The sequence below is a fragment of the Ptychodera flava genome, chromosome 14 (genome assembly GCF_041260155.1).
Source record: "Ptychodera flava strain L36383 chromosome 14, AS_Pfla_20210202, whole genome shotgun sequence".
NCBI classification, from domain to species: domain Eukaryota; kingdom Metazoa; phylum Hemichordata; class Enteropneusta; family Ptychoderidae; genus Ptychodera; species Ptychodera flava.
The window spans coordinates 37,122,141-37,140,887 of NC_091941.1; the positions used below are offsets into that span (position 1 = coordinate 37,122,141).

General features: G+C 36.6%; 1 protein-coding gene across 1 annotated transcript; it reads left to right on the forward strand.

Annotated features, from left to right (window-relative positions):
- The first annotated feature begins 10,075 nt into the window (after positions 1-10,075).
- LOC139150354 (protein SpAN-like) lies at positions 10,076-18,744 on the forward strand. Its single transcript, XM_070722656.1, has 10 exons — positions 10,076-10,170; positions 11,004-11,235; positions 12,082-12,211; positions 13,840-13,909; positions 14,434-14,637; positions 15,286-15,412; positions 15,803-15,919; positions 16,410-16,510; positions 17,118-17,242; positions 18,409-18,744. Exons 1-10 carry the CDS (start codon positions 10,093-10,095, stop codon positions 18,530-18,532), a joined length of 1,308 nt encoding a protein of 435 aa, XP_070578757.1. The 5' UTR covers positions 10,076-10,092; the 3' UTR covers positions 18,533-18,744.
- Positions 18,745-18,747: the final 3 nt, after the last annotated feature.

Genomic DNA, 18,747 nt, shown 5'->3' on the forward strand with positions numbered 1-18,747 from the left:
TAGATATTTCTCACAAACAACGTTGACAGACTGCATTACTAACACTTCCAAAGCCTCTAGTCCGGTTGTAGCCTTTGCTTCCCTTCTGTAACGGCAAGGAGGTAGGGCCTAACAAAACACACAGGCAACGCCATAGTTGATAGCGCTTTTTCGCTCATGTGTTTACACACGTGGGCATATGTCGCAGCGATGTCTGTCTGTCTGTCTGTCTGTCCGTCTGTGTGTCTGTCTGTCTGTCTGTCTGTTGGTCCATTTTCTCAAAAACGGCTTATCAGATCAGAATCAAATCTGGTACATATATTCAGTTAGCAAATGGCAAGAACTGATTAGTTTTTGGTGGGTCTGGCTTGCATACTTTTTGCTCATTTGCATAATTAATGATTTTAGAAAAAATGGATATATATTAAAAACAACCACACAAAATTTGATGAGATTTGCTACAAATGTTGATCACACCAAGATATATCAGCAGTGGGAACCATTAAGGGTGACATGAAAGATAAATGCTAATTTGCATATTTAATGAACTTTCCTAACTAGGGATATATGTCTGATTTGACTTGATCAAAATTAACCAAACTTGGTATGTATATTAAAGATACTATGATTTAACATTATTGAAAGTCTTTAAGCGTTTTAATTTCAGCCAATTCCTAATTTGGGCCTTAGTTAGTGACCACTACCTATCTGACTTATAGATTGATATATGGCGGGTGCCACATGTGGGGCAGGATGCGCTTACTATTTTCGAAACACCTGACATCACTTCTTGGTCTTCTGGCCAGAGGTCCATATATCTTTCTTTCATGAATGTGACTTTGTTTGTGTGCCGTCTATTTGCTGTCTGTTCTGTGCTGTTTTGTGTCTATGTTTACAACTATTGTCTTCCGAATTCCGACCTACTGTCATTGGATTATGGATTGGTATGATTGCGATTATTTTGCATATTTCATGAACTTTGTTAATTAGGAATATATATTTGAAATGACTGGACCAAAGTTGATGAAACTTGCTACATGTATTGAAGCCACTATGATACAACATTTTTGAAAGTCATTAAACATTTTTACTTCAGCCAATTCCGAATTTGCATATTTAATGAACTTTCCCAATTAGGGATATAAATCTGAATTAACTTGATTGTAGTTGTTGAAACTTACTATGTACATCAAAGATACTGTGATATAACATTATTGAAAGTCAAAAGACATTTTTACTTCAGCCAAAACCTAATTTTAATATTAAATGAATTTTCATAATTAGGTATATTTATCTTAATGGACTTGATCAAAATTGATGAAACTTACTATGTATATTAAAGACTCTATAATTCAATATTATTGAAAGTCATCAAGCATTTTCTCTTCAGCCAATTCCTAATTTGCATATTTAATGAACTTTCCTAATTAGAGATATATGTCTGAATTGACTTGACCAAAGTTGACAAAATTTGCTACACATATTGCAGATACCATGATACAACATTACTGACAATCACTAAGCATTTTTACTAAAGCCACTTCCTAATTTACATATTTAATTAACTTTGCTTACTAGGGATATATACCGGGATTTACTTGATCAAAGTTGGCAAAACATGCTATGTACATTGATGATTATACCAGGTACTAGATCAAAACAATATCGAAAGTCATTTCACATTTTCATGTCAGCTTATTTATAATTTGCATATCTAATGAGCTTTCACAGCTCGGCATGTATGGCTTGAAGGACTTGGCCAACGGTAATTACACTTGCTAGATAAAGTGGTGATACAATAAGAGCAGTAAAATTACTTTAATATTTTTATTTCAGCTAATTACATATTTGTATACTTCATGACCTTTTAGAATTAATCGGCGGTGATTATTGTTCATTATGTTGATCATAATAATTTCAATGAAGTTGCAAACATGTGGCAAAGGTTCAAATTTACACATAACTTCAATATATAATGAAACACGTGAGCATTTACAGTTCATATCTGGTTAAGTGTAGTAGAAAGGGACCCTTTCTACTACACATAAAAAGCGCTAATCAAATACGACTGTGCCTGTGGTCGTATCAGCATTCATGTCATTTGTGCTGCGTCAGACATTCGATCGACTTCGTCTTGTGTCTGACGCAGAACAAATGACATGCTGATGCGACACAGAAATAGACCATATTGGGTAATATACCGTACACGGTATCATACAAAATCTAAGACCAAACTTAAACATTGGCCATGACAATAAGCGGTCTATTTATGAACACCAAGGCAACATTTATTGTTACATTGGTGTTCATTGCGGACTGCTTCGAACAAACTAGCGACCGTTCCCTGCAAAAGACAATTACTTTTGTGCAATCGGTCAGAGTTATCATACATTGCGCTCAATATTTCGTCATGTCAAAGTAGAATACTTATCATTTCGAAAAACCCTCAGTCTTGTACACTTGGTTTGACCAAAGAATAAAAATACTTCAAATATGACCGTCTCTTTTGGGATTATGTCATAATTATTGTTTCCGTCGGTGCATTTGTTATGCTAATATTGCGAACATATAACTTGGTAAAGTTATGGGCATTCTGGCAGGGCTGATCAATAAGTAGAAAGTACATAAACTTCTATATGCTTTGCAAAATCCCTGTTTATCTTGATAATACCCAGTTCCCCTTTTCATTAAATTGTTTTCTTGTTTCGTGTTTATCATCGCGTCTTACACTTTAAATTTAGAATGTATGAAGTGATATAGATTAAGAAATATACTTGATATTTTTCGTTGATTTAAATCATAATTATCCGGTACGTAATATTTGGATTGCTGAGTTTTCACAAAATAAAACAAGTTTTACGTACACATGCATTTACATAGTTACAAAAAACTGTCGTTTTCTAGGGACGATGGGACATAAAATGTATTTGATCTCAATGAAGTGTCGATGTCGCGCAGATATTTCAATGTTAATGATTACCTTTATGCGATGATCCCAATGGCGCCACTATTGTCTGTTCAAACCCGCAATCATACCTATCTATTATCCAAATATCATATGTCAAAAGATACATTGCATATTTATTGTTTACAACAGATACAGCACGACATAACACAGCACAGCACATCAAAGCACAGCACAGCACAGCAAGACTACGGACAGAGTACCGGTAAACATAACACGGTCAAAGTCGTGAAAGAAAGATATAGGGACCTCAGGTAAACAACGCAGAAGTGATGTCAGGTGTCAAGTTTAATCCGACAGATCAGTTTCTCACAATTAACGACATCTCTTTTGTCTAATGATAAAAATAATGAATGAAAATTATTACGACAAATTTATCACCAAGCTCTGACGTTTCAATCTTTGATACTCCTCATGATTATTAATATTGGCATTGTTCACTTCTCGTATCATTCTAACATAAGTATCATTGAGTAATAAATGGTTTTATTCGTAAAGTTGATCATGATTGTTTTTCTCCAATGTAAATGATCTAACTATCAATATGCATATTTCAACAAGATGTTTAAATCATCAAAGCCGAAGATTGTGGCCGGCACTAGGCAAATATGATATAAATGGTTATTGATCATGCCACACAGAATTGTCACAGGTCATCGATACTTCGCCATGAATGTCGAAGTTTTTCGGCATGTCGACACTTTTCCAGTTAATTAACGACTTATTTGGAATGCTTAATGTAACTTGCCCGGAGAGATTTTATCATTATCATTATCGTCATAATAATCATTATCATTATCATCAAAATGTTGATATGTATCAGAATGATCATCACAGCCACCGTCGTCATCGTGTCCGCTTTTGTCCCCTCGATTGATTTATTACACACCAAAGCTGAAAGACACGTGTATGTCAACGGGATAATATCAGCATGTCTCCACAGCAACCACATCTAAATGGCAAAATTGGTTCTGACACTTACAGTAATCAACCGCTATAAATGAGGAGACATTTGATGAATCTCTTCTCCAACCGGTTATAAATGTAAATGCCACCGAATATCTGACATAGTTTTTCCCAGGCATGTGACAAACTCTGCTAAAACCAATCACGTTGATTAATGATGTCAATACTCATTCACTGAAACTGACCCAGAATATCTATAGAAGCATTCCATTGGCCGCCAAGGATACTTCAGGCCCAGGTATCAAATGGGTTTTCATGATAACCCATTCCAGATAATCCAACAATATGCAATCACAAGTTGACATTCTATTAGTATACAATTTACAAATATAATTTACTGTAAGATGTCAAATTTTATCATCCACTCAAGAGTTGTTCGTTATCAACGCCCAATCTCTCTGTCCAAAATTGATGTAATGTTTGAAATGTGAATGCCCTGGTTGAAATGTGTCATAATTATTCCCGTTGCGTGTAATCCAATCGCTGTGAAAATTAGAACAGTTCAAAAATGCAAGGACTATACTTTCACATTTTGTCTGAACGCGGAGTGTACATGCCACAATATACAACGCATGAATTTTCGTAGCGAATAATGAGAACTATCTAAACTTTTTCTTCTATAACTTCATGATAGATATGAAAGTCCTATGGAGGCACTTAGTTAAAACTTTAGCTGATAAGAAGAACTGATACGTTCTATAATGATACAGAGCTTGCACGTTTGTTTTATCAGATTTGTTTTGCGTCTGTCATTTGCTCAGTCAGATGTCAGATTATCGCAGAAAATGTGGTCATCTCAACTATTGCCCGTGTTTCAATTGATACGTGCAAAGAAAACTCAAACCGAGTCGTCGGAGGGATGAATAACAACCACCTTACAACTACCATCACTGGCTGACAGGTTTAAATGACAGAGTAGTTAAGAGAGACAGCGTCGCTTCTGTTGAACACGAATTTTTAATCAGCTCTCACCCAGGTATACCTGCGTTGGTAGACGTGGAGAATTTGGAAAGCGACGCAGGTTTTCATTTTTTGTTACTGATTTACTGTTATATCAATTCAAATTTTAAAATGAAAACAATAGAACTCAGTGTAACCCGAGTCAACATGTACTACAGTTGTTGTAATCTTTTCAACAATTTGTTGGAGAAAGAATGAATCAGCTTTGGTAAGCCATCATGACTAAATATATCATTTTATGACCTCAAAGTTGACGACCGAAGTGTGCAGTGCTTGACGTAATTTCTTTATTTTCAAATCCAAAACACACCACAACGGTATTTTGTGGGTTAGATTTATAATTTCACGAAGGAGTATTTGTTCATTAAATTGGACCGTGACGTGAGTGTGCCATTAAGCGCCCTTGGTTGATTAATTGGTTGTGGCTCCCAACTCGGAAAATACTACTGACATTCTGACCTTTCACTTACTTTTATGATATCTCACCTTATCTTTATTGCCATGTAGTTAAAGCTATCCTTCATAATTTGCTACTCAGCACTTAATGTAAAATTGAAATAAATTGTACAGCTTCGTCTCAGTCAGTCATCACTAGCATTATAAAGTTTCAAACACAATTGTAAAAATTTAGGAAGCAGGGTTATCAACCACTCGTGTCCTGCTGTTTACTCTATTTTTGGCGGGTAATTTGGAAATCGTGACCAAACGCTTGGTTTGGGGATGATAGAACCATGTCGACAAAATTAATTGCACCTGCCACGATGTCATTTCATGATATAAATACCCGTCTTATGACTGTATACCTGATTTTATTACGGCAATTAATTTACCAATCTCTGAGCGAACTCGATGCTATCCTTCCATCGTAATCACAAAGTATGTATATCAGTCACACTGTAAATGTCAAGGATGATCCGAAGAGATGTCATTGATTGCCTCCGAATAAAGATCGGAACGAACGCTCGCGTCTACTGTAATTAACTTCGTTCGGTTTTTTAACTGTGTTCATTTTAATAGAACAAGTAAATTTTCTCCTTCTTCTCCCTAAAATACATGGAAATACAAATAATTACATTTGCAACACGGCTCATGGTGTAAAATATGCGATGTCATCGTTGACAAATGAATTCTAGTCCGTCCTAAAATGAATTCTAGTCCGTCCTAAAATGAATTCTAGTCCGTCCTAAAATCAAATTTAACAATAGCATTGAATATTTCATACACAGAGTGCGATGTTAATGTAGTATGCGCCTCGAAAGTGAAAGACATAAACGTTTGTTCAAACTTTCCTCAAGGAAATTCCTTGAGAAAAGTTTGAATAAACGTTTTATTCCTGGAATATTTCAACCATTCTCTTTCAAAATAAAGAATGAAAATCGGGGGTCACCTTGCAAATTTTGTTACTAGAGAAACAAATCACCCAAGATTTACCGATATTTGAAATTCAAAATGGCCGCTATGCCTGTGTTAACTCTATAGAGAAAACATTTTCGAAAAAACAAGACGGTGAAAATTTTTCTTACACCAAGAGCTTTAGAATAAACTCCGAATGGTAGATCAGAAAAAAATTGAAAAAGTTTGAGAATCCGAATATCTGTCCCAGAGGTGTATTGAATTTGGGAGAAGAACGAGAAATACATCATTCAAACAGAATAAAAATATTGAGAAATAATTCAAAAAATTAAAGCTCATGCACGGAGCTTTAAGGATTTTGAAGTGCATATAGAGTTCGTACCCACTCACCAGTGGAAAACTGTGGGGACTCGGTTAGGGAGGCTTTGCAATCTTTATGTCATTCAAAAGAGTTAAACTTTGAATGTACTGATATCCTTGAGACTGAAGACTATTTTCAAAACGCCAAACAAGAATTGCAATTGCGATTCTTGTTGGAAGTTCGAGGGGGCTGGTGTTGAAGGATTGTGCTTCGTAAATAGGTCGGTCACACCAATCATTATACATATGACGTCTAACGTAAGATTCGCAATGTGTATAGAAAATTAGAAAACCCTATGGAATTTAAATTTAAATGGTTTTATGGAATAAGTACGGAAAAAGCAATTTATTGTTTCCAATGCACATGAAAAGCCCAGGGTGTAATACATCGAAATGACTTCGTCAATCACAATTACCATGGAAGTCGGCTAATGCGTTCAGATACGTACTGTGACATTTAAATCGAATGTTTATTATAGTAAAAGTGTTAGAAATCTTGTTTCTTGAGGAACGCGAAAAGGAATCTGGGGGCTTTTACATTCGGAGGGAGCACGCATACGTACATTTCAAACCCTTCTGTGCACAGAATTGATGTGGTCACATGTTGACTTTTTGTCCTGATTCAGAGTCGGATAGTTAATATTCAATTCAGAGAAAACCAAAGAAAGTTTATGGTAACAAACTGAGGGGCTCCAATCTCTGATTGATTGAATCAGATGAACTTTTCACATGATTGGTGCATTTCCTCGGTTTCACACCTGTTCGACTGTATCTTTCAGACAGTTTAGTATTCAATCGTGAACGTGAAATGTCAGTGATGAATTCAGCGGGGTAGCTTTTACCGTGTATTCGTCGGTGTGTTTTTAGTAATTTCGTTAACTTCCTTTTGCGTACTTGATCTGTTTGGTTGTTGCGTGTTTCCCTGTTTGTGAGTGAGAAGTACAAACTAGAAATATTACGGAGCCCATTTCGTTCTTGTCGATATATGATCACCGTTCTATTTTTGATATTTTTCTCCCGTATCCGTTTAGGTAGGCGATAATAAGTCATTGTTTTCGTGTTCACCTACACGTCAACAACCAAACTGCGAATAGACTTGGTATTATATCACACGGTCACCAGGTTATTGCTCGTATGTTATGTATTCCGTAAAAATTATCGAAAACTTGTTCCCGGGTTGTTCCTGTATGAAGAGACACATGCAGAGACATTTCTTCATTTATGTGGTGCCTTGACAAGAGAACAATGAGATTGCATTTTAGAGATAACTGCAGGCAGCGATGTCACATTTATTTTATACAAAACAAATTGAGAATAGAAACTCATCTAAAAAAGTATACAAGGCGTGTCTAGCTTGAAGAAAACGTATGGAAAGTGAACACACGTTTGAGTTTCTTTCGTAAAGGTTGGTATAGTACCACAATTTGCACGGTGATATTTCTTAATTTTGTGAGAGTAGGCCTCTAGCCTATGGGTCGAAGTTTCCTTATGGTAGTATGCACCTCGAAAGTGAAAGACTTAAACTTTTGCTCTAACTTTCCTCAAGGAATATTTCAATCATTCTCTTTCAAACTCAAGAATGAAAATAGGGGGTCACAATGCAAATTTTGGTACTAGAGAAACAAATTACCCAAGATTTACCGATATTAGAAATTCAAAATGGCCGCCATCCCTGTGTTAACTCTATGGAGAAAAATAAAAATTTTCGAATTTCGAAAAACTAAACCGGTGACAAGTTTTCTTTCACCAAGAGCTTTAAAATGAACCTCCACATGTGGTATATCAGAAGAGAATTGTAAAAGTTTGAGAGTCCGAATGTCTGTCCCCGAGGTGCGTTCTACCTTAAGCAAAGCAAAGCAAAGTTTGAGAAAAAGTCTAGGTCTTTCAGTTTGAAGGGGCACACTACCTTGACTGACTGATTTGATCATTTTAATGAACACATTGATCAATAAAGACTTGGTGAGGTCGGCTACAGGTATATGATATTATTCATGATCTTTTTAAAAGTATTATCCTTCGTTCCCTGGCAATCATACTGTATTACTGTGACATAATCTGCTGACATTGTGACAATTTCTCTTCTTCTAGCTGTAGTCAGATCAGTTATAAGTAAGGCAGAAATGAGATAAAACTCTCCTGAAAGACTACCTTAGCAAAAAACTTACTTTTAACGCTTCGTTAAGATGATATCTTCATTGCCTTACCGGAAACCCGTTCCTACTAGACGAACTAAGCAAAGGAGGCGGTAAACATCATTACATGCGTTCATACTCATCTTAAATGGTATCACAAAAAGATGTGGTCATCAGTGCTCATACGTTTGTTAATTTAATCTCTTGATGGAGACACAGAGTAACATAGACAGAGTAGCAACACTTGCATGCCTTTTGTTCCATGGTCGTCTCGGTAGACTATTGGCTTTTCATATTAAAATGAGCTCCAAAGGTGTTAAACTTTTTTGGAGGCTTTGTTTGTGGTTGATAATTACACGAGATTTTGCGAAAAATACGACGAGATGGCATCGTACTGCCAGTCGCGTAGCAACCATAGTTACTTTGTGAGCTCTCAGGCCAGAAACACTGCTTCACGCCAATCAAAACATAACACGGCAGCAGTTTCATAAACATGTCCTTCCTTGACGCACGTGTAAAAGAGGGTACGACTGACCGTAAACCATTGAGTAAAACCAGACAGTATCGATAAAAGACTTTCAAATTTGGTTTAAACACACTCATTATATATTCATAAAAATATGAGAGGAATTTTTAAAACTGTAAAACTCGTTTTCCTGAAGTTCAAAACATTCCCGTTTTCGCCAGCACGTCAATTCTGCTCAGCACCACACGACAACAACAACACAAACTTTGCCGAACATACTTTCGCTTAACAATTGGCGAAAATCCGAAAACTACCGAAGGATTCATGGTCGGCACTCTTCGGAAAAGAGAGGCGAGAGCAACCTGAGGCGAGGCGAACATGGATGGGTTACGTAACCGCTTCACGCCTTAAACAATACCCGTTGCCACTCTATCTATCTTTCTCTATGATGAAGACTAACTTGGTTAATAGTTCTGAAATTTTACCGTATACAGAATAGGAGACACCGAAATGATCTCGCTCTGCAGTTTAAGCATTAATGAACAAATTGTTCATTATAGAATACAGAATTGTGAATTATAATTCGACAATTTGACTGAACATTTGACAACTGACTGAACTACATTTTCAACATAATATAACAGCCTTCCATTCCAAAACTCCCACAACATGCACAACAATTTACGTAATTGATAGCAACTGTTTGACAAGAACGCACGCTGTGATTTGAAGAGTCCCATTTCCGCGAGACGCGAGAGCTGTGATTAAACGACGTGTTAATAAGCTGTAATCTTAACGTTACAGTGGAATAAATCACTGTTCAGTGAATGCCTCTGCAAAACTATAAAAGGAATTGTGGATTTCACAATTGTACATCTTTTCTGTCTACACCAAGCAGCAAGAGAACCAGGATGAAGCTTTTCGTTTTGTTTGTGCTGTTCGCTGTCATCCTTGAAGCTACAGCTCAACCAAGGTCGAAAAAGGAAAAGGTGAGTGGACCTGGAAGGTTGTTGACAAATTAAATCCAAACTGGACTAAAATTTAGTTTTAACCGTTGGACATTACACAAACAGGACATTTTAGAATAGAATAAGGGAGTGTCTTTTGCAATCAGATGAAGGTAATGCAGAGTATATGAAAAGTCACAACTAAAAAAATTTTGATTGTTACTCTATTCTGGCGACATCGCAGTAAAATTGACCGCCGGTATCACTGATGACCAAATGGACCATGATTCAAACTAAGGATAACTTTAGATATCTGCTCATGTTGAACAAAATGTATGACATGTATGATGTATGATAGTGACGTTGCCTTTAAAATAAGTCGGTGATAATCTTGTATATCAAATATTTGTTGATTTGAAGAAGAGACATCCATTTCTTGTACGCCTCTCTCTCTCACTCTCACTCTCTCTCTCTCTCTCTCTCTCTCTCTCTCTCTCTCTCTCTCTCTCTCTCTCTCTCTCTCTCTCTCTCTCTCTTATATATACGTCGGGGCGGAAAGCAACGCGATGGATCCACGGTCCACAATAGATAAAGAGGAAATAATGCAAAGCTGTTTTCTCTTTCTCTTACAGTCGTGCCAATCGAATATTCTCTCATCGGGAGGTTTTATATCCATTCATGCCATTGGCAACTTCTTCCCTTTTTACTTTTCTCTGCATTTATTTGTCTCTTTATAAACTTAACTTTTGCTTGCCTTTGTGAACGTGGTCCGATATATCATTCCTAATCGGAACCCCTTTCCAATTAAATATTTGCACGGAAAGGAGGAAGTGTTCATGAAATCTTCACTGTTAGAGCAATAACTTCTATTGTAGGAAAGACTCGTGAAGAGATTTTGTAGCCGGGACAAGGTCAAGATAGTACCTACCGAAGCAGAGACTGCGGGAAACGCCGTAGAGGGCGACATCATGATGTCAGATGACGAATTGGAAGAGTACGAGAGATGGAGAGTGAGACCCAGGCGCGCTAGGTTGCCAGAACGCAAAGCGACAACAAGTGAACTAGCGTGGCCCGATGGGATAATTCCCTACGAGTATGATACTTTAGGTATTTACCCTTCATGTGTTTCGGTGTACTATTTTTACTGCACGATCAAACTTTCTTTTTGTGTGTTGGTCACTGGCGAGCTCCTATCGATCCATCTATCTGCTATCGACTAATGAACCGAAACATGGCGTCACTAATCTAGCCCTGGCGGCGGTAAAGATGCGTTCTGAATCTGTGAAAACCGATGACCGCCTGCATTCTTTGAATATTAATCTGATGATACTATTTAAACAGCACACATTTTTTTTTCTCTCCAAAAGTCTAAGTTCTTTTTCCTAATATTATTGTGGCTGTATATTGTAGAAGACGATCACACACAAAACATTTTTCAGGATTTTTTGTTCTATCAGTTTATGAAATAGTGTTTCTAATCATAATGTTTAGTTAGAAATGGTAGTACATAATACACGACGTTAAAACATACGTTCAGAAGTAGTTGTCTGACGCAACAAAAATAATGAAATATGATTAAGTCACAGGAGCAGTGATTAGTAGGATTAGTAGGCCTAGAGTATGTTAAGTCTGAAGGCGCAACTTTTGGTGAAGTCGTTAGCCATGGTGAAGCATTCATTTATAAAGTAATGTCATAATAAAAACGGTAGACCTGGAAATTGGACCTGGATAAATCGGTGTATGTTTGAGTCTGTACAACACAAAAAGCATTTTAAATGTTGAAGACCTTCGTCCATGGCGGCTTGAGGTATGCGATTATGTGTCACACAGAAACAACAACCTGCATGCTAAACTGTATCATATGCCATATGCTGTCAACAATCACGAAAATGCTATTGAAACTTACATCGCTTGTCCCTTTAATGCCTGACTTGTCTTCGTCTTGCCTTTCAGATGAATCAATGATACCATACGCCGAGGCAGCAATGGAAGAGTGGGCCAACAAGACTTGTGTACAGTTCGTTCCACACCCCTACCCAGGTGTCAGCCACCTTGGCAAGATATCATTCATCGATGGCGTAGGGTAAATTTTCGTAATGCTGTTTATATCAAAATGGCGTTTGGGTTTCTGAGAGATTCCCTAAACTTTCCTTCTAAATTCAATTTCCAACAGACACGGGTGAATCCTTTGTTACTGCGTGAAAAATAATTTTCTACAATAGAATAATTTAATCATGAAGTAAAGAATATAAAAAAGACATTTGCTCGTTTCTCTGAGCAAACTGTTCATAATACGTCTTTCCTCCGTTTTGAGGTTTATTTTTGATATGTGAACAAAGACAAACACACTTTTATTTCACGTGTTTTTTGTTTCCTTTTCAATTTTAGCGCTTGTTGTTAACTAGCTTGTACGCTTTCATCTGTTCACTTTTTTCTATTTTTGTGTATTCTCTGGTGAATTTGCACATTATTCTTTTGTTTATTAATTTAATTGTTTGGTGACTTATTTAATAATACATATTTATATATTTATTTATTGATCGATTGATTGATCGATTGATTAATTGATTGATTGATTGATTCATTCATTCATTGATTCATTCATTCATTCATTCATTCATTCATTCTATTTATTTAATGCTGTATAGCTTCAGAGTTTACATCATCCGATTCCATGTTTTAATGTTGTATTTTTCCAACGCCCAGTGTTTCTACGCTATCAAAATTCACACTTTTGGGTTTCCAACCTTTTTAAGATGTGAACATTATTGCAGCACATGTAATTACTGCTGGTGCCCTATATTTTCAAAGGGATGTAATAACTATGACAAATATCAAAGCATGTGAACGATACATGATGTACACTGTAAGTGTAGTGAATCCTCATTGATCATTACATGCCCCTACACTCATACCATGCATTTGACATGTATATCAGACGAGTGTGCTGTCACACGTAGTGTTAAACTTGGACAATGAAGCTCGAAAACGATGCTTCAAAAAGTAAACTTTTGTTATGGATTTCTCGTGTCACCAAATTACCTAAAAATCACAGCGTCATAGTGATATTACCACTGAAATTGACACATCTCATAATAATCACTGCGCGACTTTCTGAAAGGCTAAGTTGTTACAATAAAATCTTTATTAGTAAAAATATGTTTCCCACAGCATCTTATAATGTTGAAGAATTTTTGCCTAAGATCTCATGTCGGCCAGAACGATCTTAACTCGAGTACAGCATTCCGTCCCTGCCCTTTGGAGTCGCGCGTTCGATTAACACTACTATGGAAATAGAGATAGCCACCGTAAAAATGTTTTTCCGATGTCGCACCCTCTATCGTTGGAATTATTGCAGTAGATTTTCTGTATAGTTACGCCAGTAAAAATTTATATCATCGGAGATCAGTTGAATCCGAAACACATGCTCCACATAGCACTCTTATGCCGTTACGACTTGCAATATACTGTTTGCTGAACGGGAAATACTCTATATGAGAACAATATATTTGTAGGATATGAACAAAAGTAAAAGACGTCGGGTGGCATTGATAATGTGGTACGTCCTTGTGGTACCGTAACTGTGAATTAGTGTAAGTGCGAGTGATATATTTCTACGGAAAAGACGTAAGAAACTAATATCACGGAGACATTGGTAAAGTGGTAATACATCTACTTGTAGAACCCTAATTGTCAAGTTTTTTTTCACAGATGTTATGCGTACATGGGTTACAAGAACCAAACACGTCAAGTGTCCCTGCAGAAGGGTGCCTGCCAATCAGTAAGTCAAGCCTTGTCCGTTTATTCAAACCATTGCGCATACTTTTCTTGGGATGTTCTGTATCATTTATTATCCGAACAAACAACAGACACTGAATATTTTGTACTTGACACAAATATTCACGCATTCATGTATTTACTTCGAACGGTTAATTGCAAAATGATGACAGTTAATTTAATCTTTCGGCACAACTACTTTTTACCATCCTCAGTGGTCAAAGACATTCAAATTGCATTGCACTGCACTGCACTGCATTGCACTGCATTGCATTGAATTGCATGGAAATAAACATATTACTAAGGCAAAAAATTACATTCATTAATTCGTAGATTGGGGAACTGTATGATGTATGTTGACTATAGCCGCGATCAGAGAAGTTTGGCTTCGAGAACTTAGCCAGGGAACAAATAAACTTAGAGAAAGATGACGGTTTCTTACGAGTCTCTCACAGGTACAGGAATAATCTCGACGTTGTGATGTTTGTCGTTGGTGAGATTTCCATTTGTCTGTTTTTCACTGTAAAGGATGGTGTAGCATTGCACGAGATTGGTCATGTTATAGGCCTTATGCACGAACACGTCCGTTATAATAGGGATGCTTTCGTGTCCATCAACGAGGAAAATATACAGCCAGGTAAACAGGGTAACTTTGAAAAGAGAGACCCGCTTGGAAACGAGGCAAGCCTATTCTATTACGATGTCTGTTCTGTCATGCACTACAATGAAAGGGTAAGAGGACATCCGCTTTTAAATTTAAAACACATCATCTAAGATTAGCCTGACGAAAACACGTACATATACAACCATCTAACTTTTCTTACTAGGAAAGCCTGGCCTTACGCCTAATTGCCCCACTAACAACTCGTCAAATCACACCCTGTATTTTTTATTCATTCACAAGCGAGGCGAGATTTGCTGATTGTATAGGAAGCACTACTATAAACTTTATTCAAATTTCGACACATTTACCCGAAAGAGATATTCAATGTCAAGGACTGCCTACAAAATGTTCGTCGATTTTGAGGGAGGTTTTGGTAGAAGGAGAATTTCCACCGTTCTCAATTTTGATATGGAAAATGTGATTTGTGATTAGGCCAGAGTTATATTTTCAGGTGAGAAATGGTAAAACTAACAATCAAATTCTGAACAACTGAAGTTTGGTATGCATTCTCCTCAAATCATGAGTAAAAAGCAATTTGTCACGTTTTGCTGCTGTTCTTTCCGACAGACGAAGCAAATAAGTTGCAATTTTTTTCATGACAACAACGCTTATTTACAAAGCGGGTAAAATATCAAATATCATATTTCACTTTCTGTTATATCATTGAAGCAAATTAATCTTCAAATTTAATAAAGTCACATCTTCACTTTCTGAAGGCATTCAGCAAAAATGGACAAGTGACAATCGTTTCCGACCATGAAGATTATCAGAGTGTCATGGGCAAACAGAGGGGACTTTCTCTTTTCGACCAAGAGATGGTTAACTACATGTACGGTTGTAACGGTGAGTTGTTAATCAGATTGGAAACAAAATTGGACAAAATTGGAAACAGCGGACGACTTGTCTAGGAAACGTGACAAAAAAACTGTTACAAGGAAACATAATTTCGAATTTATAGGTTTATCATTATTCCATCAGTCATACAATAGTCATTACTTATCAGTTATCCATCAAGTTAGTCTGTAGATCCGTCACTTAACTCTTGACACGATTTTTATTTAGGATTAGCCATCTTGATGAATAGTGGAATATGTCAGCAGAAGAGCGTTATCAACTTTGATGACGCTAACTATCATAACTTATTATAACTTGACCTACTTGACCTTAATGTTACTGTAAATATTATTTTCAAAGTCAAACTGACTCCAAAATCGACTTCTATGCGTATTTCAGCACATTGTGATAGCAGTATTGTCTGTTCAAACGGTGGTTATGTCGATAAGAAGTGCACGTGCGTCTGCCCCGAGGGCTTCACGGGTGTCACGTGTGACGACTTGGTGAACCAATCAGGTCAGTGGCATTCACAAAGTATACAATGAATTCTCATCCAGAGTTGTAAATGCGACACATAGACCACTCTTTCTAGAAATGCATCTTCATAAACCAGTGAGAATTGAGAGTCCGTCAGCCCTCCTCTTGCAATATTCCCTGCATATTTGTGGGATTTAGAATGGCCACCCCTTTGCTAATTAGACCCTTTATAGTCAATACATGGTTTTTCTTCCAAATGATAGCGCAAAAGTAAACGAACAGATGTGTCTTGAAATGTGACGTCATAGCAGAAAGAATGGAGATCATTGTCAAAATTGCTTCTGATGCGAATGGGGTAAACGAAGTACTGTTTATCAAACTATTGGTTCGCGAAACAAGACAAAATAGATGTGATCTTTGAAATAATACGCTGTTATTGACCTTGGTACGCTATGTCGAATTTTCGACCAGGTTGCTTTGTTTTTTTCCCGATATATGCTTCCTCATCATTTTGTTTCTCGTTTAATAGTGTGTGGTGGCAAGATAACAGTGACGTCAACTGGTACGGTGACGTCACCAAACTACCCTGGTGACTATGGAGACAATCAAGAGTGTCATTGGCTGTTAGAGGTAATTATATCTCTTCATATTCATTAGGAAAAGTGAAAATAATCCTTTGCAGAAATTTCTCTGAAAAAATAAAATCTAGAGAAGTAGGTAATTGATATTTGTGGTGAATTCTTCAAGCAAGAGAAAAACTATTGTTTCCAGCATTATTTGCTCAACTAATCAACGATATCAATCCAGCCATTTCTATTTTTTATCATTAATGACAAGAATTAAAGATTACAAAAATTACTTACAAATGTTAAAACTTCATTGTTGTTGATACTTTGCCTTAAACAACTGCTAAAAAAAAGTGCGCGAGGATTACAGGGTATTCGCTCTCTTTCTCGCATACACATACGTACATACATACACACACATAAGTGTGTGTGTGTATATATATATATATATATATATATATATATATATATATATATATATATAGACATATATATATAGACATATATATAGGCATATATATAGGCATATATATAGGCATATATATATCATGAAACGTGTTTTGAAATATGACAGGTCCTGTTGTGTAGCGTGGAAATTTATTGTAGAAACTAATGAGAACAATTACACAACTACATCTGATTCTCTCTACACGTCGTTCTGTCCTCTGCAGGCACCAGCTGGTTCGCGAATATCCCTAAGGTTCGATACCTTCTACGTCGAAAGTGGTGGTAGCGACTGTGTCTATGATAGATTTGAAGTTCGTAAACAAGTCGACCTCGACATGTGTATGTTAATGTAAGTCACCTCTCATAGAGGACGTTTTCATAACTTTATCTGAAAAGCAATGGAGTACTAGAGTGTTTGTCAATATCTCTCTGATACCTTCTACATTCATACTATAGACCCTGTGTCTACACACACATACACACACACACACACACACACACACACGTATATATATAAATAAATATATATATATATATATATATATATATATATATATATATATATATATATATATATATATATATATATATATATATATATATATATATATATATATATATGTATAGGATAAAGCCCGAGTACGAGGGCTCTTCTGGTATATAAAGTCCAACCCAACGATAAAATGTCGAGGCCGCAGGCCGAGACATTTTATCGTAGGGTTGGACTTTATAAATCAGAAGAGCCCGAGTACGAGGGTTTTATCCGACTTAAAAACTATCGCCCCTAAGTGATATATTTTCGTTTTCAATGTGTTTACGTCAACCATCCCCTTTGTCAATGTAACATGTTTAGGATATGAATTAAAACTTTTATTTGTGAAATAGCCTTCCAATGTAATGGAACATCCTATAAATGCCCTAGGGCACATTAGTTTAAATGCCCTAGGGCACATTAGTTTATGTTTGTACCACAGCAGATTTTGTGTTGCAGCTGGTTTCCGCTGTGTTACCAAATTTGAATATTAAAACATACCAGATGTCTACAGAATATGACATGTTCACTTTTGATTGGACAGTACTTTACTATGGCGCTGTCATTCGTTTCTGGAATTTGGTGACCAAGGCTTACGAGTAGATAAAACACCCTGAATTGAGCACTCTGATTGGTCAATCAACAGTAGATAGTTTTTAAATATATATATATATATATATATATATATATATATATATATATATACACCCGCCTGTATAGAAGGTGACTTACAGTACTTTTTAATGGTTCTTCCCCTTTCAATCTTCTACGAATAAACACACTGTGATGCGTTCGTATACAAATTAAAATCTCTGCCAACATCTAGCTTCATTGGTAATCAATGGCGCAATTCAAGTGAACCAGTTTTTTTCCATGATTCTGTTTGTGGGGGATTTGCAGAGGTCCTCCTAATTTCTCGATGAACAATCGTTTTTCGTTGACAATGGTCATGATACTAACTTTGTTTCTCATGGCTCACTCAGGTACTGTGCCGGAACTCTGCAGGGAGAGACGCATGAATCCATTGAGAATACCATCATGCTGAGTCTGTACTCGGATTTCTCAATCAGCTACCAGGGTTTCAGCGCCACCTACTCCTTGATATAATGGACCGACCTTCGCCATGATGGTCATGGCAGAGTTTTACTTATCTGGATCTTGTATTTCTCATGGACGGGGCTTACTCTTACCTGGGTGTCCCATTACTACCAGGGGATGGGGCCTACGTTATTTTTCCTTCTTTCGAAAGATCAAGTTCTTGTGCCATTTTGGGTTTTTTTTTCTTGTCCAGACTTAATTGAATTAAATTAATTAGCAACTCA